Here is a 26,255-nt window from a genome sequence, read left to right as displayed (position 1 = left end):
AACGGAGTAATCAGGTAGAGATTACATGGAAGAATGGATTGGACAATGCATTGACACACAATAAGCTAAATCTAGCTTAACATCAATGTCTCAAATGCATTCAGTGCTGAACAGAAGAAACAATTGTCAATGGTAAAGAAGTACATTTAGGAATTCATTTATTCATTAAACTAAACCTAACTCCTCAACTTTAGACCTATTTATAGTATACACCTGCCTAGATATCTGCACCTGGATATAACCTGTATTCAGCTGGACAGCTGTTTAAGCTCATTTATCTTCTGCCCCAAACCAGTCAATCGTTGGACAGATATTTAGTGAAAATGGAAGGCCCTAGACACTATACTAGAGAGAGAGGAGAGTACCAAGCAGATGTGATTCCAGCTATAAGAAAGAGTACTGCTACAAAATAATTGAAAATATGCAGAGTACTGAGAAATAAGAAGGAATATTTACGTAGAGAATTGAAACTGTTAAGCAGGATGTAATCCTGTTCACTGTGTCCTGTAAGATGCAGAGAAGTTATCTAGCAGGGAGCTCAGGTAGTGCAGTCTGTAAGGAGTTGCACTGCCAACCCCAAAGTCATCACCTCTCAGATGGTCTAAAGCTATGAACAGTTGGAGAAAAATGGATAATCTCCTCCCATGCAGTTTACTGAAAACCCACTGTAGGGTCAGCTACAAGTGGGTTCAGACTCAGTGGCCATGAGTGAGATGAGGAGAGAGGAGGGCAGGATGGGGAACAGATACACAGACCCAGGAGAATAGGGCATGGTATGTAGTGAACTGACAAAGAGTCTGTGGGGATGATGCACAGACAGCATGACACAGCATGACAGGAGACTGAGGAGATAGAGAGGAACCAGGCCCTGTAGTGCCCAGTGGACCATGATAAGAATTTAAAATTTTGTTAAAAGGCTTGAGGATCTTTAAGCAGGATGACAAACACATTCAAATCTATCTGTTTAAAAATCACTTTTGAAAAGGGCTGTGTGGGGACAATTAATTTTAAGGTAGCAGAAGTAGAAATGTAGAGGCAGACTATTAGAATGGCATAGGCAGAAATGATATTGACTTAAAGCCGTTGATCTGGGATAAAAAAAGCAAAGGATTAAAAGTAAGATGCATTTTAATATTTAGTGTCAACAAGGCATGACTATTGCTGTTAATTCTTGACAGAGAAGAAGAGAAAGGTTTGAGACATCCCAGTACAGATGCCAAGCAGGCAGTTGAACATACAAGAGTGGGCCTTAAAAGTGATGTGTATTTGCAGTTAGTGGAATGTAAGTGCTAATGAAAGCAAAGGAAACTAATATAAGCCCAGAGAAAAAGAAGAATGAGAAAAGGAGAGGGCCCAAAATGAAGCTTTGAAATGGCACATCATGGCTGCTCTGCCTTTGTCCTCAGACTTAAATTACATTGCCATCTACTGTGTTAAACACATCAATTCTTTTTCCTCACAAGACACGTGTTGTTGTTAAGTGCCATCAAGTCATAGACAACTCATAGCGACCCTATGAAAGAAAGACCTGAACACTTGTATAACTTTCATCATTTCTCCAAATTAATAGGGTTTCTGGAGGCAAGCTATTTAGGAAGTGGATGCCACTCTTGCTTCCAAGCTTGTTTTAATCGGGGAACTTCACCAAACAGTGTCCACCAATGGGTAACCCTTAATGCATTTGACACATCAGTGTCACGGTGTTTAGCACCATAGTAACCATGAGGTACCTCTTATGGCAGGTGGACAGACCAGTACTATCGCTTAGACAAGTACTAAGTCTTAATTGATCCTCTTTGATGTCGCTTCTCTTCAGTGTGGGAAGACCAGATGCCGCTCTGTTGCACACTGATATCTAGAGAGTGAATGGACCACCAGGCAGAGAAACTATTTAAAACTATTAAAGTAAGGCAAGCGACTTGAGGTATGGCTGCTTTGGAAAACTGGCCAACTTTGCCATAAAGCAGGTGTAGTGGCTCAGCTCCTAACCCTGGAACACATCTGTCAAGCCCAAGTCTTTGTGAAATTGGGCCTTACTTGGATCAAAAATGTGATCAGTTTTAGTCCTCCTAATTTATGTCATTTAGTTGGAAAATTAATTCCTTTCAGCCTATTCAGTATCCCCTCTTTTCTCTGAGTCTTAATGGTATCATTTTGTATGAACCCCCAGAGAGCCTCTTTCTCCGTCTGAGCAGCGTTCTGACCAGTCTTAACATTACTTCCTACATCATTTCCAAGTCATTCCAGAGCTGTACAATTTAAATCCATATCATATTCAACCAATAAGTATTCACAATAGCTGGATTGGGTTTTAGGATTCCTATATTTGTAGGCCCCTAGAGGTTTCAGGACATTCATAGTTATTGGGTTAATAGTTCATCTCCTATTTCTCTACTTATATTGTTCCAATCCTTGTCCTTTTTTAGGATTAAAAGTAGTTTGTTTAGTTCCAGGCTATCAGCACATAAAAAAAATCTATTTACTCATTCTCATCCAAGCCATGTTATTGTTACTATGTACCATCAAGTCAGAATTGACCCATAGCTGACCAGTGGGCATAAATCACATAAGAGGAGATTGCTCATCTATGTAGCAGCTAGTAGATTCTAACCACATGCCTTTGGGTTGGCAGTGCAGCTCTTTACCACTAAGCCACAAGGTCATTTATACAAACAAAAGCAAATGAAAACAAAAAGCAAACAATCTATTGTTGTCAAGTTTGTCTGGTGACCCTCCATTGGGTTCCCAAGGCTGTAAATCTTTGCAGGAAGTGTCTGCCCATCTTTCTCACTCAGAGCAGCTGGTGGTTTTAAGCTGTCGATACATCATGCACTGTGAAACCCGGGGCTCCTTCGTTAACCCTTAGTGGGGACTACATGAGGCAGGCCGCCTCTGCTCCTGGCACTTACTCTTGGAAGTTTGTGTCAGTATTTCCTTGTTGCATGTACTTTATCTCCACATCTTGGCCCACCCCAAAATAATCTCACATTAAAAGTTGGGGGGGTGGGGGCGGAATCTCTCTTTCTGACTTCTCTTGCAGTGAGGACATGCACAAATTAGGCAAGAATTTTTTTATTTTTTTTTAATTCTGTAGTGGGAAAATTTTTACATGTATCAACTTGTTTCTCTTCTTCAGATCCCAGCTCTCACTATGTGATTACCCTAAAAGCATTCAACAATGTGGGGGAAGGCATCCCTCTGTATGAGAGTGCTGTCACCAGGCCACACACAGGTAAGGGACCCTGGTTGTCTGGTTTTTCAGCTGTTTTCTGGAAGCTTAATTACAGGCAGTCCTTAGGTTAAAAACAAGATGATTTCAGTTGAATCTGTAGATTAAGTCATAAGAACATATGGTTCTTACCTAACCTAACTTGAGTGCAAAGAAAAACAACCCTTTGAAGATTTGAAGACTGCACATGCAGCAAATGAAAGTGACTATAAGGAATTTGTTGTCAGTAGGGATTGGTATGCTGAGAATGGAAAACGGAAAGAATGGTGTTGCATTCATAGACAGTTTCCATTTCTATCCTGAAGCAAAATGTTGTAATAGCGTATTACCCATACACATATAGGAAGACCTGTTCATATAGCTATACCAACAGCTAAAGCCAAAAAGGAAGAAACAAGATTTTTATCAGATTTTACAGTCTGAAATTGACCAACTATGCAATCAAGATGCATTAATGATAATTAGTTACTGGAATGCAAAAGCTAGAAAAAATGAAAAAGAAAATGGGAAGAAGCTGTGCTGCAATCCCGAAGACACGCGGTTCAAATCCACCAGCTGCTCCATAGGAGAAGGATGGGCATTCTTTTCCCATCCAATTAACTGCCTCTGAAAACCCACTGAAGGGTCAGCTGTGGGTTGGTTCCTACTCCATGGTACACAACAGCAAGTCAGCAAGTACAAATTTGGTGACAGAAATGAGGCTGAAAAGAAAATGATAGAATTTTGTACATTCAGTGATTTAGTCATCACAAATACCTTTTCTAAGAAACACAAACTGACTTTGCATGTGGATCTCACCAGATGGATGGCCTAGGAATCAGATTGACTACATCTTTGGGAGGAGTCGTTGGAGAAACTCATTATCAGCAGTCAAACGCAGGCCAGGTGCTGAAAGTGAATTTGATAATCACTTACTCATGTGCAAGTTACAATTGAGTCTGAAGAAAATGAAAACAAGTCCACAAGACCCAAAATACAGTCTTGAGGCGATCCCACCTGAATTTATAAATCATTGTAAGAATGGGTTTGAAACATTGAACACCAGTGATTTAAGACCAGATGAGTTGTGAGATGACATCAAGAGTATCATTCCTGAAGAGAGCAAAAGGTCACTACAAAGAGAGGAGACAGAAAAACCCAAAATGCATGTCAAAAGAATCCCTGAAAATTGCACTAAATATGTAACAACACATGTTTTTAATATGATGGAATTCAGAAAGCTTTTTTTTTGAGATAGTATAGTAGTTTTCCATCTATTTGAGCATGTAAATTATAATGAAAATGAATCAATAAAAGGATAGCCTTATTTCTGGAAGAATTAGCTAAATTATAGAAGGTAGCAATAAATGTATATGATTGATAAATTAACTTTTGTTTCATTAGTCTTCTGGTTTGGAAAAGAATTTTTCTTTCCATAAGTCTTACATATATATTGAGAACCAAATCAGAAGTACAGTACATTTATTATAGAGAAAAATAGATTATTTTTTAAGATATCTTTTAAAATAAAAGAATATACATATCAATGTACAATTTCTACAGATATACATCTAATATCTATCTGAATGAGAAAGTTTAGTGAAATAAATCTATTAAAATTACAAAATTTAAAAGCATTTTGAAAACCAGAGACTTTATCATTTTCATAAACATTCCTTAAAGTGTTTCCCAGAATTTTCAATTTGCATTCTCTTACCTTTCCTAAATATTTTGCATAATAGCACTAATTTGAAAATATTCTTTTTAAGAATAAAAATATTATAATCTCTGTGCTTTTTTAAAAAAGCATTTGCTTTTTTGGTAAATGATATATTATTTTGAGCAAATCTGCTGTTAAATATCTTTATAGCACTAAAGAGCTATGATATCAAAGACCTGGAAAAAAATGAATGAAAGTGTTCACTTAACACATAAAGCCAACACCATTATTATAGGCTGGGTGGTTCTGTCCTGGCTTCTACTTCTTTGTGCTTACAATTTATATGTCCCTTAATTTTTTTTTCTTAAATAATCCTAGAAAGGGAAAAATACCAGTCAAAAAGAAAATATTTAAGTAAGGGACTTGCTGCTTTCTTGTATAAACCTATAATAGAAAAAACAAATTTGAAATTATTTTCTTTTATTGTAGCTTTAAAAAATCACCTGCTGACTAGAAATAAATAAGACATTCTCAAGTAAGTTAGTTAGCTTTTCTAAGAGTTGGTACCAAACAAATTCCCAAAGAATTCTAGTGATTTTTGCACCTGAAGGTGCATTTTCTGTAACTAATTGGTATATGCCCTGACAATCTTTGAACAAAGCCCGTGATTATAATGTTTTGCTGTTCCTCAGTTATTTTTAGTCCTTATTGTTAGGATCTGCACAAATGAAGACTATTACTTTAGCTTGGCAATAAATCACAAACAAGGCCTGTGCCATTTCAGATTTGAGTTTTTAAAAGGGCTAGTCACCATAGACACATGGAAAACTTTGTTTGAAACTTTAATTTAAAATAAATCAGTGCATGTATGCTTGAAAACCTGACCATGTTTTTAAAATCCAGATCGTTCCTGCTGGGTTTCCCTATGTCTGTAGTCCTTACTGTCTTTGACTCCTTGTGGCATCTGTTTAATTTATAGTGTTTAGAGATGTGTCTGTTATATATAGCACAGACTACCACATAGATAAAACTTCCTTAACCTTTTTCTCAATTAAGTATTCTGATTCCTAAAGTTTTTAGAGGCTGTGATGCTTGGGTTTATGGTAACAGTGGCATTTCTCATAACTGATGGCATTCATCAGAGGATGGTTTTCTGACTTACCTGGAGAAAGTCCAGCTGCCTCTCTAACAGATGGTGTCAACTTAAAGAAGAGCAATGCCCTTGAGTTCCTACTTAGTTCGAATGATCCTTTTGCCTTATTTGAATGTAAGCCATGTCTGTAAACAGGTTTCCCCTACTATCTGAAAACAATGTTCCTAGAAAACCTTTTGTAAGCCAAATGGTATAAAGAAGCTGTTAACTGTTAATAAACATAGGGGGGAAAATTGAGTACTCTCAGACCCAACCAAAAACAACCCGCCAAATAATACATAAAACCTAACACAATTTTAATGTGAAGTGTTCACAAATAATTCAAAGCTATGGCAACTCGATGCTGAGATGCTGTGTATACTTAGTTCTTGAGGCAGGAGCTTGGCAGCACATCTCCTGCTGTTCAGGATTTACAGTAGCTCCCTACAGAACAAATTCTGGGTGCTTTTGGAATTTTTTGTATAAAGAAACTGGCATAAGGCAGACTTTCAAAAAGCAGGGAATGCTTGTATTGCCTTTAGACACAGGACATCAGATCTGTATGGGTATCGGAAGCCCACTACATACAGGCTATGCTATGTTGCCAAGCACTGACATTCAGGTCTGAGGCTTGGAATTACGACAATATGAACAGTGATAGCCCATGTCCTGAAAATCCACCTGTATTCCCTGAAATAACAGAAGGGACCATAAACTTTGTATTGCGTGTTCAAAAATTATGCCCTTGATTTTAAAAGCGAGTCTTATCTTTTCATGAACTATAATTTGCAAATAGTGTTAAGAAAATTCAAGCATTAATAAGTCACTGGAATGTCAAATTTCAATATGCCTATAAAAGTATTGAACATACCATGGACCACCAAGAGAACAAACAAGTCTGTCCTGAAAAAGATGAAACCAAGTTTCTCCTTGGAGGCAAGGATTTTGAGACTCTGTCTCACATACGTTGGGCACGTGGCCAGGAAGGACCAGTCCTTAGAGAAGGACATTATGCTTGGTGGAGAGGCAGCACAGGAGAAGAAGACCCTGGATAAGATGGATTGACACAGTAACTGGGGTAAAAGGGATCAGTGTGTCAGAGTCAGTGAGACTGGCTCAGGGCAGCGCAGGCTTCTGAGCTGTTGTACATGGGTCACTATGAGTTGAAGGCAACTTGATGGCACATGACAATAACAACATAGTATGCAGTAGAGAATCCAGTTAGATTCTGCTTCTCTAGACATTCTCCTGCAGATTTCTCCTGAAAGAACACAAGTGGATGTATTCTTTTAAATGAGTGATGGCTTTCTAGTAACTCCAGATTCTCTTTCTTTTTCTCCATTTCTCACCTTTCATTCCATTGCATTACCCTGCATTTCGCTTTTCTTTCATTTTTGTTTATGTTAAAATGCCACTTCCCTTTTTAATTACTTTCTGCCCAGACACTTCTGAAGTTGATTTATTTGTTATTAATGCTCCATACACTCCAGTGCCAGATCCCACTCCCATGATGCCACCAGTGGGAGTTCAGGCTTCCATTCTGAGTCATGACACCATAAGGATTACATGGGCGGACAACTCCCTGCCCAAACACCAGAAGATTACAGACTCCCGGTACTACACTGTGCGATGGAAAACCAACATCCCAGCAAACACCAAGTACAAGGTATGACACATTTGCTCTCTGGTTGAGAATAGCAAATTATTGATACTTTCTCATTCTAAAGTTCTTGATTCATATCTTTCTAGACTGCAAATGCGACAACTTTGAACTATTTGGTAACTGGTTTGAAGCCAAATACACTTTATGAATTCTCTGTGATGGTGACCAAAGGTCGGAGAGCAAGCACCTGGAGTATGACAGCCCATGGAACCACCTTTGAATTAGGTATGTGCCATTGGTGTTTTTTCTTTGTAAAATGTGGCAAGTCAGTGAAGTTCATGCTAAGGTTGTGCCACCTTTAAGATCATGAGACTTCTTACCGCTTACTTTTCCTACTCAAGCGAAGAGGTGAGGGCATGAATTGGCATTCCTACAGAGCACAGGGTACACCTACAAGTGGAGTGCAGCATTTGCTGTTTCAGCTCATGAATTATAGGGTCTTTTTACTTAATATTTAAAAACACTAACAGATAATGGGTTAATATAATCTAATGCATACTAGATTTTAAGGATCAAGATATTTACATTCCATCTCAACTCTGATATTTATTGGTTATATGGTCTGGTTGCAAGTCATCTAATCTCCCTGAAGTTTCTTTCATCCATAAAGAGTAGGGCCAGAGGGTCAGCTAAGATAGTAAGCCTTGCCTTTCAATCTCTAGAGTGTTATTTTAAGGGTAAAATGAGGAACAGATAGGAAAGCACATGGTACGTTATAAAGCACCATGTAAATGTGAGAGATTATTGTCATTAATCCTGCTTCAGTGGTAAACTATGATAGAAAAGACAAAAGTGACCCACTTTCACCAAAAAACTGCCATACTTCTAGAACCTGAGCATTTTATAAGATACCACGAAGCTGCTTTAGCAGTGGTCTTGCAAACCAGATAGTGTCTCCTGAAATACCTGAAGGATATTGCCTTCTCTTTACAAAATGTGGAAAGTTTTTTTATTCTAATTTTAAGCTACTTTTCAAGTCATGAGCCTGCTTGCCCCATGTTTTACTACCCAAGGGAACAATTTAATGCATTAATTGACATACTTGCAGAACATAGGGAACACTTCCAAAATATCCAAAATTTCTGTGGCCATTGTGTTTGCAAGTGGACATGAGCAACCAAGAAAAGTTAAGGAACAAGTAGGCCATCTGAATGTGAGATTCGAGTCTTAGTCACTCAGCCTACCCCTCTCTGCCCTTTGGACTTTGCTAATATGGGAATATGTGTAACCACTGGGAGTTTCTATTTTGGCCTCATTTTTTCTGCCCTGTATATGAATGAAAGGGGAAAAAAATTATTTATCCCCAAACTAGATTTGGCCCTAATATGTTTTTACTTCTGTAGAGTTATGTGGACTTCCTATAGAGTAAAGGGGTATATTGGGAAAGCTAGAAACATAATGGCAAAAGCGTTAAGTAGACTTTGACTTGGCTTCCTCTGCCAAAATTTTAAGAACATGTTTTGGCTTTAATTCTAACCCATTAGCTAAATGAGATAGCATTTTCCCTTAGGGTGTGTGTATTTCCATTCCAAGAGAATGCCTGTATTTTAGGAAGAGAAGAGTACATTTAAGCATCTATTTAATTTGCTCTTTTCTTTACTGGTTCTTTAAAAAAAATTTGCCATGACATGGAAACACAAGAAATATACTGTCATGTTTCATTTATTGGGTTTTCTGTTTCATAAATAACTCAATTTCAGAACAGCAACATCAGTAGTTGACAATCCAATTGCCACATTAACTTACAATGAAAAATATGACTTTGTAACTCATTTGTTCTTTGAGGTCATTGGAGCTCTTAAAAGTCACATTTATTTCCCAAAGTCAAATACAAATGAGAGAGAAAGTTATTTTATACTTTAAAATATGCTAACAAAATAGTCCACACCAGGGCAGGGGAGTGGGAGCAGTGATGTTACTTGAGTGAGGCAAATTACATAACTTCTCTGGAGATAAATATTGCCATAGGTGGTAAATGAAATTTTATTTGTGAAATGCCAGACATATAGTAAGTACTTGGTAAATGCAAAGATCACACTGTTTTCTAACCTAACTACGTCATACATGGTTGACCTTCCCCCAGTTGAAATGCAAATTCCAGATCCTCATAGTATGACATGTTCTCCTTCATACTGGACACATTTTTTTAAGCTTTCTGTACACACATTGGGAGCTCTGTGAAGCTGGGAGGGGTTTTTGTCTTATACCCTTTACAGTGTCTTTTAAATAGAAAGAATTGAAAAAGTAAGACGGTAAATTAAAATGGACATCGCTTATTAACATCATCATTATATTATTATTATTATTATTTTTATTTTTATTGTTATTTATTTTATAGTTCCCACTTCTCCACCCAAGGATGTCACCGTTGTGAGTAAAGAGGGGAAACCTAGAACCATAATTGTGAACTGGCAGCCTCCCTCTGAAGCCAATGGTAAAATTACAGGTAGGGCGCCTTTGAGTATGTATATGTGCCCTGTTCCTGCTTGACAGAAGCATTCTAGGAAAGTAACGTTGTAAGGAATCTAGGGTAACCTGGTTATCATGATTGTAGCAGGGAATACTGTTTGCCCTTCATGGCACAAAAAGGAGTTGCCAGTGGCTATTCTGACTTACTGCATGAATGTGTAAAGGGGATAGGATGCACAACTTTTGAGAGTGGTAAGATTTTACAGACATGAGTCTTTACCCCAGGGAAGCTGGTTGTCTAAGCCTTTGGATGACCAGCTTTGAAGTCATGGATCCCCTGTTATTCTAGATCATGCCCAATAAAATAGATTGTACCTGGTTTTTAAACCTTTAAACCCAGAAAAACCCTTCAGACTTCCATCTTCTTTTTCTCTCCCAGGGCTACACATCCATTTCTATGTCTATGCCCTTATGATTAGTACCAAAAATTTTAATTGGCTTAAGCCCCACAGAAGGAATCCTAGTGGCATACATAGCATGTTGCATATTGTCCTGCTAACCAGAAGGTTGGCAATTTGAATCCCACAGGCACTTCACAGGAGAATAATGAGCAGTCTCCTATCAACATTGACAGCCTTTAGGAGGCCACTGTAAGTCAGCATCTCCTCAACAGCAGTGCATCTAGGTTTTTGGTGTTTCAATGGACCTGGAATTTCCCCATGGTCATGGACAAAAGAACCTCCCAAGTAGAAAGAACACTAGGCCTTTGTCATCCTTGTCAGTAAGGAATGTATGATCTGAGATTTAGCTGTTAGTTCCTCTCTCTGGAGTCTCTGCTCCATAGTGTATACTCAGCAACTTTCAGTTTGCCCTCTTAAGTTCCTTTGTATGAATAAAGGGCTTGAAGACTTGAAAGCATTTCTTACCACTGTGCTAAAAAAGGATTCTTTTAAAAAAGTTTGAGTCCACCAACCATTCTTTGGGAGAGAGATGGACAGCCTCCTCGCTTAAAGATTTACAGCCTCAGAAACCCCTGTGAGTCACAATTAACTCCCTGGGAACAAAGTAATCCCACTTCTGACTTTCCAGAAAGTCTTGTTTTGTATGTGATTTTTCAAGCTGTGAGTTTACCTCTTCTGTTTGTTAAAAAAAAGGGACAAGGATGACTTGACTTGGATTACATTACTTTGTCTTTTAAAATCAATATAATGCAGACTACTCTTCTGGTCAGGTCAGCTTGCCAGCTGTCACCCGTCCCTCTGCATGGCGAGGATTGACTGCCCTCTTGTGGAAGTATCGGGGGACATTTCCCTGTGGCTCTACACACCCCAAACCTGGAAGAACTTTTCTCCTGGCAGTCTCAATGGCAAGGGCTTAAGGCACTATCAGTTTTGAAAACTGCATTATTTCAATTGTAGAACCTTTAGGGTATAGTACTCAAATAGCCCTGTATAGACTATTTTCCTTGGATGAGCATTTTTTAGAATTTTTATGAACTCTTAGCCCCTGAGGATACTTTAACTTCTATTTTCATGTAAGATACCTTTATTTCTTCAGCTCCTGAGATGTTGTTGTTGTTGTTGTTGTTATGTGCCGTCGAGTCGCTTGTAACTCATAGCAACCCTATGTACAACAACTACAAACCCTGCTCTATCCTGTGCCAATCTCACTGCCTCTGACACACCCATCCCGATTACCCCAGTCACTGAATCAATCACCTCATAGAGGGTCTTCCCCTCCTGTGATGTCCTTCCACCCTACCAAGCATAATGTCCCTCTCCAAGGACCTCTCCCTCCTTACAACACGTCCAAAGTATGTCAGACGAAGCCCTAGAATCCTTGCATCCAAGGAGTAGCCCAGTTTAACCCTCTCTAGGATGAATCTGTTTGTTTTCTTGGCAGTCCATGGTACAGTCAATACTCTTCTCCAGCACCACAGCTCAAAGGCATCAATTCTCCTTCTATTCTCCCTAGTCATTGTCCAACTCTCTGATGCATAACAAGTAATTGCAAAGACCATGACCTGTATCAGATGCACCTTCGTCTCCAGAGAGACACTGTTGCTCTTGAGTACTTTAGAGAGGTCCCTAACAGCAGACTTTCCCATCGCAATACGTTTTTTGATTTCCTGGCTGCTGGTGCCAAGAGAGATAGATGTTGATAAATTGTGGCTTGGCACTGTAAAAATTATCATGTTCTCTATATTACATTTAATACAGTATTTTGAGTGGGTTTGTCATTGTCTTTAATAAATAACTGGTGTTATGAGGAGGCAAGTGAAGCTAAACACAGAAGAAAAATATTCTAACCAATAAAACATTAAAAAAATAAAAAATAACTGGTTCTTTGCTTACATATTCTGTAAAATGTACATTTATTGACATAACCGATTAGAAGAGACAAAACAAGAATAAAGAGTCTTTTCCCTTTTATTCCTTTGGGCAGGTTACATCATATATTACAGCACAGATGTGAATGCAGAGATACATGACTGGGTTATTGAGCCTGTTGTGGGAAACAGACTAACTCATCAGATACAAGAGTTAACGCTTGACACGCCATACTACTTCAAAATCCAAGCTCGGAACTCAAAGGGCATGGGGCCCATGTCTGAAGCGGTCCAATTCAGGACACCTAAAGGTAAAGCTTCCCAAATAGAAGGTTGTATCATGTCTCGTTAGTAAGGCCTTGCTTCCACTTAACCCTCAAGCAGGAAGAGACTGTAGGGCTGTGGGTAATATAGGAGGTCCTGAGGACCAACTTGTGAGTCACAGTGTCAAGATTCATCTCAATATGATCCCTCACCCACTGGCCACCAAATCAGGGCTCCATAGGTTAGTGGCCTATCCCTTTCAAATATGATGGGACTTTTACTCCTGCATCTTCAGATCAGGCATATTTTCAGTAATAGAAAAGCTTTACCAATCCGATTAGATAAAACTCTTGACCATACATAGTAATGTTACTGTGATGGGTAATTGTTTCCACACAAATAAGGTTTTTTTATGGGCCTTTGTAAAGGGAAAGAGAATAAATGGAACACTTTAAGGAGAGCCCTCTGTAAGAAAATAATGTAAACTATTGAACCATTTGAGCTTAGGTAAATAAAGCTTAATTGGGGAATGAGTCTGGAAATGGCACCCTATGTACATTTCTTTCCTGTTAGTACTGAAAACGCACTTTATTGGAAGCTCGTGGGAGGGGTTATCTTTTCCTTTTTAGAATTCTACCTGTCCCATCTTCAAAGCTTGTGATCCTTGCTCTTGTTTTGTTTTTTCCCCCCTTCCCCTGTGCTTGACCTGTTAGCGGACTCCTCTGATAAAATGCCTAATGATCAAGGTAAATGAGTAGTTGGCCTCTCTTTCCTATCTTTTGTGACCTTTTATTAGCTTTCTGTTTTTCTTTCTTTTTAGAAAACTAATGATTTTGACAGTCCTGTATGTCAAAAGACCACATACTTATTGGCCAAAGTACAGTTGAGTCCATATTTGTGACAGTTGGAGTATCTTAAAAAGCTGGGAATCTATGCAGGTGCTAAACAAACTGAAGGGAAAACCTGAGTCCTGTAAGAGTCCTGTGGTTGTAGGTGTTTGCTTTTAAATGTGTATTAAGATGTTCAAGTTCTTTAGCAGTGATAGGCAGTTGGGCAATGATGAGAACTTTAAACTCCCTGCCCTCAGAGGACCAGGTTTCTGTATTGATAACATCTGATTTCGTTAGCAACTCCAATTGAAAAAAATCAGTGAATATTCTGTTTTCCTTCCCTCACAAACAATCTACAGATTTACCCCATTAAGTGTTGTAGGGCGCTCTGGTGGTGTAGTTGTATGGTTATCTGTGTCAAAAATACTGTTCTGTTTGTTCTGTTATCACTTAATTCAGAGCCTTCCCTCCCGTTTCTTCCCATAAATATTTTTGATAACTTGAAAAGAGAATACAGACTGTTGGAAGTGGAAACATAGGAGTCATGAACCTCAATACGATCGCTCCTGAAATCAGCATCTTTTTACCATAAATCCTTCAGGATGTAGAAATAGCTGCATTTTGTGATTTTCATCTCTGAGAAGTTAGCTAAAGCTGATGTCTGTTTACCATACTGAAGAAGTACAATAAAAATAAAAATTTGATGGTTAAGCAGATAATAAAAAATCAAAGGCCTTTGAGTCTTGGTTAATGTCAAGGAAGATTCAGGATTGAGGCTTAATGCTTTGCTTTACAATTTTTTTAAGATAAAGCTTTACTTTTTTACCATTTTTGAAGATTCAGTGAGTCTTAGATGATACATTGGAGAATGTGTCAGCATACTTCCTTTCTTTTTTTTGTGACAGGTGTTCTAATCAAGGTAGAAGCTCTGACTTAAGGATCTCACCAACTTAAAGATGAGAATAAGAAAAACAATCAAAAGCTGTATGCAGCATAGAATATAAATGTGCTTGGTGCATTCGTTAACCAAAATGCATCTCTTAGATGTACCATACCTTTGAGATTTTCAAAGTCTTTACTCATTGGTATTTCTTATGTTGAGCTTACACCTTGAACTCCTTGTTTTAGTTTAAAACAATATATAAGCATATAAACCAGCCTGCTTATTGACGGGATTTTTTAACAATTTTTAGTTGTGATTTGAGTGGAAGTTTACAGAATTTCTTCACTCAGTCATTCATACACACTTTGCTTATAATATTGCAGTACCCACAATGTCTGATCATCTCCTTATTGTGTATTTCCTTTCACACCTTTTAATAAGGATATAGTAACTATTAATTTTTACTGCTCTCTCCCTTATTTCCTATCCCTAATAGCCATTCAGGAATGATTCTGTGTGCAAACTTTCCCTTAGCTTTTTGTAATAGTGATCTTATTCCATCTTTGTCTTTCTGTGACGGACTTGTTCAGCATGATGTCCTCCAAATGTATTCATGTTATGGGGTGTTTTTTGAGTTGTCTTTCTTTAGTGTTGCTTAGTAAATATTTCATTGTGTGGCTGTGTCATAGTTTCTTTAACCTTTTATCAGTTGATGGACACTCAGGTTGTTTCTAGCTCTTTGCTATCATGAATAATGCTGACAAACATGGACATGCATATATCAATTTCTATCACAGGTCTTCTTTCTCTGGGATATATACCTACTAGTGGAATAGCTGGACTAAATGGTATTTTAATTTTCAACTATTTAAGGAAACACCAAACTTCTTTTCATCACAGTCATACCATTCCTCTCAACAGTGTATGAGAATTCCAATGTTATTGAATATTGCTATATCTTATTGAACTTTGCTGTTATTGCTGGGATGAGACAATCTCTTGTTATCATTTTGATGTGCATCTCTCTAATAACTAGTGATCTTGAGAATTTTCTTTATGTGTTTGTTGACCATCTGAATGTTGTCTTTGGTGAAGTATCTTTTTCATATCTCCTTGCCCATTTTAACAGAGTATTCTTTTGAAATAATACACCTAATATCATGCTTGCAAATAGTTTGGCTTAAGTACAGGCTTCCTGACTTAAATAGGAGAGCCTCCTAAGTGCTAAGCCATGTTGGCCAGCTAGGCGTTAGCATAGTGAAAAGCATATGAAGAGCAACTGAAACTTGGATATGTGTCATTTGAGGGGAGTAAGGACATGAGAAATAAAATCATAGGGTGATATGTACAGATGTGAAAAATGGGTCCCAAAACTGTCCTAAAAAGTTCTAGGACATACCTTTTGGATGTAAGATTCTCTTACTTACTTTTAGGAATTTTCAGCTTCTACAAACAGTATCTTTGGATAGAAAGCACTATTATGATCTCTAGATTTATTCTCTTAAGTATTCCACATGCAGAAACCTTCACATTTTAATTTCATTTTCTTCCTAGTCTGATACTTTATAAAAAATATTCAACTGATTTTATGGAAACACTTAGTGTTTATGCATTTCTGCTCAAGCTTTATTTGTGGAAATAACTCATTTATCTAAGTGTCTTCTAAAACTTCATGTTCTCTGCAATATATTCTTCCTGAAAGACTTGTTATGTAAAAAAAGCGGTTAATATTTATTAAACATTTGCTTTGTGTCAGACAGTATTCAGAATATTTTATATTCTGCTCCACAAGGTAAAGGCTGTTATTATCTTTTGTGTGGAGCAGAGGACACTGAGACCTCATAAGACTAAGTAGCTTGCCCGGTGTCAAGGAATTCATACATGATGGAGCCAGTCTTCAAGTGTGAGTGGTCTGCTAAGTGTTTTGCTCTTCTACAGTCAGGAACCGCTTTTATGTCTCTTTTCAAAAGAATTACTGCCATTGCTTTTTGGCCACAAACCTTAGATTGAAGGATGACTTTATCAGGAAAGGATTCTTTATACTTGTCTTACCCAGGTAACCTTTCCTATAAATGTCATGAGTAAAGGGCAGAGCAAGAATATGACTCCTGTTTTCTGGGACCTGCTTCTTGAATTGTCCCAAGCTTGAGGTTGGTAACCTCAAATATGTTGTTCCATCATTGTGGATTAGGAAACAATGCCCTGTGTGAGAAACTCAAGGGAAGACTTTGCTTTCTCTGTCTTTTGAGTGTTCAGGTGACATCAAGAATAAATGGAGAGTTCAATTTGAACCTATCATGTCATCTTCTCCTATGTAGGGTAACTTTAGATAGGCAGGGCTTGGGAAAAGAATTCCAGCAGTACTGTCCTGTGGGCCAGGTCTCTTGGGAAAATACTCTTCTCTTTCTAAGAGAATCTACTGTTGCCTTAAGTTCTCTGATCAGTCCTTCAAGAACTGTTACCTAGGCTAGAAAAGTATGCTCCACTTTCCAGACAGCACATAGATGTTCTAGGCGCATACTTGAAAGAGCTGGGGAACGAGCTTGTCATCCTCACTACCAGAAAGCTCTACCTTAGTTTGCTTTGCACAGATGTACTACTGTGTTTTCTTCTGTTGACTTATGAACTCCTGAATAGACTAGACTGAATTTGTTTGTACATAGAAATAGTCATCAAGTGTAAAGGAATGTCACTTCCAATATGTTGAACTATCACTGACGTGATTTCTCTTCCTTTAGCCTCAGGATCTGCAGGAAAAGGAAGCCGGCTGCCAGATCTAGGACCTGACTACAAACCTCCAATGAGCGGTAAAATATTTCCTGTGACTTTTTGCCCAACTTCTAGGCATGAACCTATTTTTGTTCAAATCTTAAAATATCTTTTGCACCTTGTATATGGTAGATTCTAATATCTTAACTCTCTTTCATTTAAAACATCTAGGTTTGAGACATTTTTCCATAAATTGGTTTGCCACATCAGTGTTAGCCCATTGTGTTGCTGTTGCAGATAGGTGCCATAAGGTGGACCCCAACTCCTAGTGGCCTCACCTACAGAACACTGCCCAGCCTGCAACATTTTTACAATTGGTGCTGTTTAAAGCTATTTTTTAGGCCACTTTGTTGAGAGTGTGGGAATTTTATTTTGTTTCATTTCATTTCATTTCGTTTCGTTTCGTATTGTTTTGTTGACCACCTCCTTTGTCAAACATGCTGTCTTTCTCCAGACACTGTCCTTCCTGATAGCATATCCAGCATACATAAATCTTAGTCTCACCATAAGGAGCATGCTAGCAATTATTCTTCTTAGATAGGATCCGTAAATAATATTTGTTTTCCCATATATCCAACTTTAGGTCAAATTGATTTATTTTTTTCAGATAAATTTTCAAGAAATGATTCTTCTTTTGCCCATTGCCTTGAGAAAAGAATTGAGATCAGAGAGCTCTGGTGTGGCCTAGTGGTAAGAAGCTACACTGCAATCTGAAAAGCACATGATTCAAATCCACAAGCTGCTATGTGGAAGAAGGATGGACAGTCTCCTCCTGTATGATTTACTGTCTCTGAAAACCCACTAGAGAGTCAGCTGTGGGTCAATTCCAAGTCAAGGGTACACAATAACAAGTTTCAGAAATAAACCTTCTGATAAGAGGGAGATTAGCTAACACCCAGAAGAAATCAGAGATCTGTTTGAGAATCATCACGTTCTTCTCAGATTACGTACAGTAGTGTGCTTTGTGTGAGAATTCCACAAAGTTCTTCTCACTCTCCTCACTATTCCATGAGCTTGTTCTTTCTAGTTAGTTTAATGTTTTCCTCCTTTACTATAGAAGTTCACCACTTTAAATTATTTTCATACATTAAATCATGTTTGATCTTCTTAACACTGTAAAACAAGATGCTCAGATAGTCTTTGTTCCCATTTTACATATTAAGATACTCTGGATGTATATGGAGATAATTGTTGACTTAGTATATGTTTTGTTCCATATGTTTTCATCTCAATAAATTTAAAAGATTCTTAGTAGCTTTTTAAGATACCTGGGGCTGCCAACTACTTTACAGAGTCCTAAGCCAAAACTGAGGTTTCCTGACTTCTAATTCTGTCTTTTCTGTAACATATAGCCTAACAGACATGGGGTTCTGTATGAGATGTGGAAATCCAAAATGGCAAAATGTTCCAAAATTGTCATTATGTACTGTCGAGTCAGAACCAACCCAGAGCTCACTCTCCAGTGGGTGTTCACGAGACTAAATTGGATGGGAGGAGACTGCCCATCTTTCTCCTGTAGAGCAGCTGGTGGATTTGAACCACCTGCCTTTGGTTTGACAGTGTAGCTCCTTACCAATAGTTACCAAAAGTGACCATTACAGGCTTCTCACCCATGCCCAGATAAAAATATGACCATGAAAGACCTGTCCTCCAGAAACTTACCATTCATTTGTAGGAACACAGTGATCTCTCAGTCTCCAACTATCTGCTTAAATTAAAGTGATATCCCCAGACTAATATGAAACCAACTTATTCTTAGGAGAGCCAGTCCAAACATGTATGTTTCAAGAAATTTTCATGCTTTGAATTCTAGGATGTTAGGAGTTTCTCTTTTTCTAAAGTATATGTGTTAACATTTATGTGCTAGCCATAGTTTGTTACAGCTGTAAAAGAGTAGAGATTCCTCTGTCCTTTCTTTCACACCTGCATGCATACATTAAAAGATCAGACTTCATGTGACAGGCCATGGAGCAAAAGGCATAAATGACAAACTGCCCGGTAGAGACAAGGACAGCTTCATAAGTGACATGCAACTCAAGTCTGAAAGGAGGCTCAGAAGATTGCTAAACAGCTGGTAGGAAATTGTGCATTCCAAGTCTTAGAGCATGTGCAAAGGTATGGCAGTATAAGACAGCATGGTTGCACACTGCCTGGAGACGCAATGCTGATTGGGTTGAAAGACATGTGAGAACCAGTCCGTCAGAAGCTCAAGTGCAAGTGCTAAGAAGTTCAAGCTTTCTCCTGTGAATAACATATCTGAAAATTACTATATAGTATTACTTTAAGAGAATCAGTGAAAAAGAGAAAGACCCTCAATGACACAGTGGCTATAGTAATGGGCTATAAGCACAACAGAGATTGTGATGGTGAACAAGATCTGGACAAGGTTCATGCTCTTGTATGCAGGGTCACTTTGAGTCAGAGCCAACTTGATGACATCTAACAGCAGCTCTATTGCTGTGACAACAGTGAAGAATAAGGTGAGAGGTCAAGAGTATTACAGATAACTAGGAAGTTGCTGCAGGAGTCCAGGTGATGCCTAAAGCAGTGCCTTCTAATGTTGCCTGTGGTGGTGACATTGATGCTTCCTTTGGCAGCTCACCTGTGCTGTGTCTTAGAAGGAGGCATTTGTACAACTTAGATTTGAGAGGTTGAAGGCAGTTAAGAGAGAGCTCATCCCTGTTGCATCCGGAAAAGAATGACCACTTCCTCTAGTTACCTCTCATGCCCTAACCTCCAGCCTTTGATTTGCAGTGTCTTTCCCACTGTTGTAAAAATTTTTCTGTAAAGTCTGGCTCTGATATGAATGGTATGTATGATTTTATTGACCCTAGGCTCATAGTCCTGCCTGAATATTAAAATGTCATTTTCTTAAGGAAGGTCAATGTGTGCCATTTAGGTTTTCAGTATGCTTAACTTTTCCCCAGAAACTATATATAAGAGTGATTAAACCAGCTATAGAAGAGTACGCTCTTGAGCCCTTCTAACTCAGCCCCAGATTTAGTACTGGGCTTAGCTGTAGAATATAAAATCCGGTGGTTGAGCGTGGAGGGTCAGTTAATCCAGGGTTGTGGAAGAGATTCCTACAGTGAGTGTAAGATTCTAAATTTATAGGCCAGGCTATGTATGAGAATCACCTTAGAAACTTAAAACTTGCAGATTCCCAGATCAGTGCCATCATGGTAGAAATTTCTTCCGCAGCATCACTGATTGTAGGATGCTTCTTCCTGATTTCTCCTCTTCACTGAAGAGTCACTGCACAGCGAGGCAGCAGCTCATCCCACCATTCCACAACTCTGGATGTTTAAAAAGAGAGGCAAAGGTTGCAGATTATTCATGGTGCTTATATTTATGTCCTAGGATTGCCCACCTCTAATAATATGAACATGCATATGTTAATAAATGAGGTAGAAAGCTACAAAATCTAAGTGTCAAAAACCGGAAGATTGTAAGATCCAAAATAGAGCTCAGTTTAAAAGGCCTGGATCTCATCCTGTAAGCAGTGACAGAGGGACATAATAACAACAGTGTGTGGTGGTGTTATTATGCGCCTTTGAGTTGGAATTAATTCATAACTGAACAGCAACAGGAGGTTTTCACAGGGTAAAAGTCACATAGGAGGAGAGTGCCCATCTTCACCCCTCAGAGCTGCTCATGGATTCAAAGTGTGTGCCATGTGGGTGACAGTAAACTTCTTACCAGTAGACAACCAGAGCGCACTAATAACAGCAGTTGTTTTGGTGGTGGTGGTGGTGGTGGTGGTGGTGGTGGTGATGGTGATGTGCTGGTGATGTACCCTCAGGTTGGAGCTGACTCTTAGCAGACCCTCCAGCGGGTGTCGGAGGCAGTGAATTACTCTCAAGGAGATTACCTGTTCTTCTCCCACAAAGCCGCGGGTGCATTTAAACCACATGCTTTTGGAATTGCACTACAGTTTCTTACCACTAGGCTACCAGAGCTCCCCCAATAACAACATAGAAGAAAATCTGAAGAATTCAAAGTTCTGCATGGTCTGATCTCTGCCCATCTTTGTAGCTTCATCTTTAACTCTTTTCTTCTCCCTTGACTTTTAAATCTCTTTGTGCTTTCTTTTCTGTGAGCATGCCTGGTTTACTTCTATCCTAAGACCTTTGCACAATCTCTCAATCAATCAGTCACTCTCTCTCTTTCTCCTTCTCTCCTCCCTTTTTCCCCCCACCCCTTTCCCTCTCTTCCTAGCTTTGTATGGTGGAAGCTTCCTTATCATTCCTATTTCAGCTCAAATGCCACCTCTCCAGATGCTTCTAACCACTCAATCTAAAATAGCCAGTCAGTCACTCCATATCCCCTCATTTTCCTTTGTTTTTTCAGCATTTTTATTAACAGTTTATTTCTTTAGCATATGTTCCTGTTCCTACCCTCAACATTCACATCTGTGTTGTTCACCGTTGTACCCCTAGAACCTAGAACAATGACTGCTATATCTTAACTACTCAATACTTGTCAAAGTAATATATGTGCTGACCTACATTTTTCTTGAAGATAATTAAGAGGATTGACTCTGTACAGACAATATATAGTGAAACCTGTGAGACCTGGGACCCAGCAGGGCTGCCTTGCTGTTCATGGTCTTGCACATTTTCTGCCTTGAACAAGGTACAATCATACCACTTTGCCATCTCTTTCTGTTGAAACTCTTAAAGCACGTCACCATTGAATCAGAACCTACTCATAGCTGCCCCTCCAGCAGATTTTCAGAGATTCTAAATTTCATGAGAGGAAATTGCCCATTGTTCTCCTTCAGAGCAACTAATGGATTCAAACTACCTGCTTTTGAGTTGTCAGCACCAGTCCTTACCCACTACACTACGAGAGCTCCTTTCACTTTCTTTCTTTGTTGTTGATTTCATGTTAAGCAGTATGGTATAAATTATTATGAGATAGAGTCAATCTTGAAAGTATGTAAATCAGTCCTGAAGCCAGTGCTGAGTAAATCAGCCAAAAAGGGAAGATTTACCATAGAGAAATGCTTGTTGTACTTTACTTTCTTTTAGTAGAAAATCATTTTAGTTTCCCTTCTCTGACAGGTTTCTGCCATGCACAGGTTCCAGCTTTCACAGGTTTCACAATTTAAAAGCAGAGAGAATTTATTTTCAAGTGATTTTATAATTTCAGATAGTTTATGGTAGAAAAATGTTTACTTTATATGAATATCTTTTTAATACAGTTGTAGAAGTCAGAAGACTAGTTGATTGGCACAGGATGCTTTTTAAAGGGTTAGCTGTAAGACGTGAGAGAGATGAAGATGAGCCTTTATGTGTTCAGTTATATGTGAGCCTTTGGAAGTCAGAGCGTTCCGTGTAGTTGGTGAAGTGTTCATTGAACATCACCTTCGTACGATGCTCTGTGCTCAGAATCCTAGCTCTCCAGAAAGCCTTACTCTGGAGACATTCGTGTTCACAAGGCACTTCTGTGCACGGCTGAGGGATGAGTGTTATCACAGGGCTCACATAGTGTGGTCCTGTAGCCCAGGGGGTTCTTTTTATAACTCTAACACTATCAAATACACCATTTCCCCCCTGCAGGCAGTAACAGTCCTCACGGCAGCCCGTCCCCACTGGACAGCAACATGCTGCTGGTCATCATCGTGTCGGTGGGAGTCATCACCATCGTGGTGGTCGTGATCATCGCTGTCTTCTGCACCAGGCGCACCACCTCCCACCAGAAAAAGTAAGGATCTCTTGCCATGCTGCCTTACGTTTTGAGAATCCTTTTACTCCTGTTGCCCCGCAGCCTTATGTTTTGAGAATCCTTTTACTCCTCTTGCTCTGGCAACTTAGTGCTAAAGATTTGTGCTGTCAACCCTCAGCCATATAGATTGAATCCACTAGCTGCTTCACAGGGGAAAGATCTCCCTTGCAGCTTACAGCCTCTGGAAACCTGCTAGAGGGTCAGATAGGGGTCAGTTCCGGCCCAACTGTACAACAACAAAAAACATTTGCTTTTGTTTGGCTTCTATACTAGGAATTATGCACAGAATTAAAGATGGGCATTTTAGATACATTAAAAGGAACTAGAAAATAGTTCTTGGTTTTGAAGTTCCTGTTATATATGACAGCTGCCAAAGTCCTTGCTGGAAAGAGATGGCGCAGTTAAAGTTTAAAGAACAAAAGCATAGGTGGCGTAAAGGCAGTCAGGCACGGATTTTAAAGGTGTGATAATCTGCTGTCACACTTTGGCCTGAAAGGGCAAGAGGAGGAGTTTGAGTTCAGAGATCTGAGGCTTCAGATGGAAAGAAGTGCACTTAGGATGAGGAGGGAATAATTACTGCCAGTGTAGAAAGGGTAGTGGCTTGCTGAGGTAAATTTTCATCGATGTTTTCTACTTACTTCAGAAGACGGGTCATCGGTTGAGCTGTGCTGGTAGAAGAATGTAACCACTGCTGACCTCTAGCCCAGTAGAGTGGGAGTGGGAGCAAAAACATCTCCTAGCCACAGTGTCTAATTTTTTAATTGTGATTTTAATGAAAGTTTACAGAAAAGTTGGATTTTCATTCGTTCACTGTTGCACATTTTCCTCCCTACCCACCTCAGTTCACTTTAAAAAAAAAATATTCTTTATTGTCGCATAATTTTTTTTCTTTCCTCCCCCCCCCCGTCTATTTGCTGTGCACCTCTTATTCTGGACTATTATCATGTAAATAATTGTTGTTATGTGCCGTCGAGTTGTTTGCGACTCATAGCGACCCTATGTACAGTAGCCCTAAACCCTGCTCTATCCCGTGCCAATCTCATTGCCTCTGACACACCCATCCCGATTACCCCAGTCACTGAATCAATCACCTCATAGAGGGTCTTCCCCTCCTGCGCTGTCCCTCCATTCTGCCCAGTATGATGTCCCTCTCTAAAGACCTGTCTTTCCTTACAACATGTCCAAAGTATGTCAGGCGAAGCCCCAGAATTCTTGCCTCCAAGGAGCAGCCTGGTTTAATCCTCTCCAGGATGAATCTGTTTGTTTTCTTAGCAGTCCATGGTACATTCAATACTCTTCTCCAGCACCACAGCTCAAAGGCATCAATTCTCCTTCTATCCTCCCTAGTCATTGTCCAACTCTCTGATGCATAACAAGTGATTGCAAAAACATGGCCTGTATCAGGCGCACCTTAGTCTCCAGAGAGACACCGTTACTCTTGAGTACTTTAGAGAGGTCCCTAACCGCAGACTTTCCCATCGCAATACGTTTTTTGATTTCCTGGCTCCTGGTGCCAAGAGTGTTGACCGTGGAGCCAAGCAAACTGAAGCTGTGAACACTCTCAATCTCTTCGCCATCCATCCTGATACCTAATCATATATTCCTTTTAAACAGTTCTTTCCTTCAACTGTTCCATCAGTGTTCTTTATTAATCCCTTCTTTTCTTAGTTTCCCCAACCCCCGTGTGAGTCCTGTTTTATAACAGTGGTGTTATGCAGTATTTGTCCTTTTGTGACTGAGATATTTACCCCAATGTCTTGAGGACCTTCTATTGGCCAAACCCAACTGAAACCCAGGGTCAAAATTGCCAAGTAGATACAGTTCACTTAGCTCCACCTCTCAAGTTAGAGCCACATAGAGAGTCAATCTGGGGGGCAATGTCCTGCATTTCTGGTAAACTTCCCTGCAGTTAGATGTGCAGTTGTGAACTGAGCACACGGCAGTGTGTGGACATTCCTCCAAACAGCTTCATCATGCAGATGCCAACTGAGATGAAAGAAAACCAAAGCCTCATTACTCCAAATCAAAGTTTAAGAATATTTTTCAACTGTACCTTTTTTCTTTCAGACACATAATCATTTATCAGAGAGCTAACGTGTATAGAAGTTCTTTCTGGTTGGGTTGTGGGGGTAGTATCTTCCCATGAATTAAAAAAAAAAGGATCCCATAATTAGCATATTAATCTCACAGAGAGGTCAAATGGCTCCTATCTCTGACTGTCTTCTCTGGTGGTTGAGGCCAGTGAATAATGGTGGCAGGTAACAGAGGGGCTCAGTTTTATCTTGTTTGATTATAACCCACACTAAACTGCAGAGGACTCTTGACCCTCGACCAGGTCATACCTAGTCAGCAGGACAGATACCAAAAACAGAGACTCATGCATGGCCCATAATAAAATCCAATATAAGCAACCAAAGGACTTGAGTTGCAATATCCTAAAAGATCATAAGATGGGAGTGTTGCTCCATAAAGAAGTTTTGGGTCATGTTTACGGTTACCTATCTGACTTGGTCAGCCTAAGACAAGGCAAGTATATTTTATAGTGATACATTTTTGTTTTCACTAAGCAGGACAAGTACAGATTACCCTGTAGCTGAAATCACAAACAGCTGTAGTGACCGTTTTACTTTCTGTTGGCTATGTGATGTTTTTAAATTCTTCTTTCTTTTGCTTGAATGAAGCTACTTCCCACTAGCTTTCATTACATCATTTTCCCAAGAGAATGGTGTTCATTTTCTAAAGCAGCTAATCATTGCCTCTTATACCTCTCTTGACTCGTATTATATAAAAGTCTTGAAAGCTTCAAAGGTTTCCTTTTCTTTCTACTCTAGACATTTCCACAAGATTCTTTGTCAATTATTTATTTGCCTTTATTAACCTGATTTTATTCCTAGTTTTTAAAATCTTGATGTCTTTATTTAATAAGATTCTAAGAATAAACCAATGGAAAAGCCTTGGTGTTTGGGACAGTTAAGTCACAGTAATGGAAAAAAAAATAAGACCCTTGATTCCACATGTTAAGAAATGGAAAATGTTTGTGAATTTTTATGTTTGTATTTGAATCTGTAAACCCCATTCATTAGTCGTTGTTTAAAAGAATCACGTCAGGTCTTCATGGGGCTTTCCCCAGCAGTTTGCTTTCTGAGTGATTCCTCAATCATTGACGAAAACAAGTAAGTTTTTCTTACACTTCTGTGATCCCTGAAATAACTCTTATTTAAATTATAACTGCTTACACAGTATTACGATCTCACATTTTAAGAGCATTAAGAGTCAAACCCCTTACTGTTTGTAAGCACACTCTCTTTTCCGTCCTCACGCTCAACAGATGACCTGACTTGGACTTCATAAACTGTTAAGAAACTAGCAATAAAAAGT

General features: G+C 39.0%; 1 protein-coding gene across 3 annotated transcripts in view; it reads left to right on the top strand.

The window, feature by feature from the left end:
* NEO1 (neogenin 1) overlaps positions 1 to 26,255 on the top strand; it is a 247,473-nt gene that overhangs the window by 206,650 nt on the left and 14,568 nt on the right. For 2 of the 3 annotated variants that reach the window (XM_006888320.1, XM_006888322.1), the window contains exons 16-23: positions 3,137 to 3,232; positions 7,443 to 7,666; positions 7,750 to 7,888; positions 10,002 to 10,109; positions 12,518 to 12,712; positions 13,379 to 13,411; positions 17,117 to 17,185; positions 22,712 to 22,856. In XM_006888320.1, the coding sequence (XP_006888382.1) occupies positions 3,137 to 3,232; positions 7,443 to 7,666; positions 7,750 to 7,888; positions 10,002 to 10,109; positions 12,518 to 12,712; positions 13,379 to 13,411; positions 17,117 to 17,185; positions 22,712 to 22,856 (1,009 nt within the window). The remainder of the gene's footprint in view (positions 1 to 3,136; positions 3,233 to 7,442; positions 7,667 to 7,749; positions 7,889 to 10,001; positions 10,110 to 12,517; positions 12,713 to 13,378; positions 13,412 to 17,116; positions 17,186 to 22,711; positions 22,857 to 26,255) is intronic. The other variant, XM_006888321.1, reaches the window with a different exon arrangement.

Source organism: Elephantulus edwardii, unplaced genomic scaffold, assembly GCF_000299155.1.
Source record: "Elephantulus edwardii isolate Elephantulus edwardi_28Jun2011 unplaced genomic scaffold, EleEdw1.0 scaffold00066, whole genome shotgun sequence".
NCBI classification, from domain to species: Eukaryota; Metazoa; Chordata; class Mammalia; order Macroscelidea; family Macroscelididae; genus Elephantulus; species Elephantulus edwardii.
The sequence above is the reverse complement of the archived record's forward strand: the minus strand, read 5'-3'. Positions and strand labels throughout refer to the sequence as shown.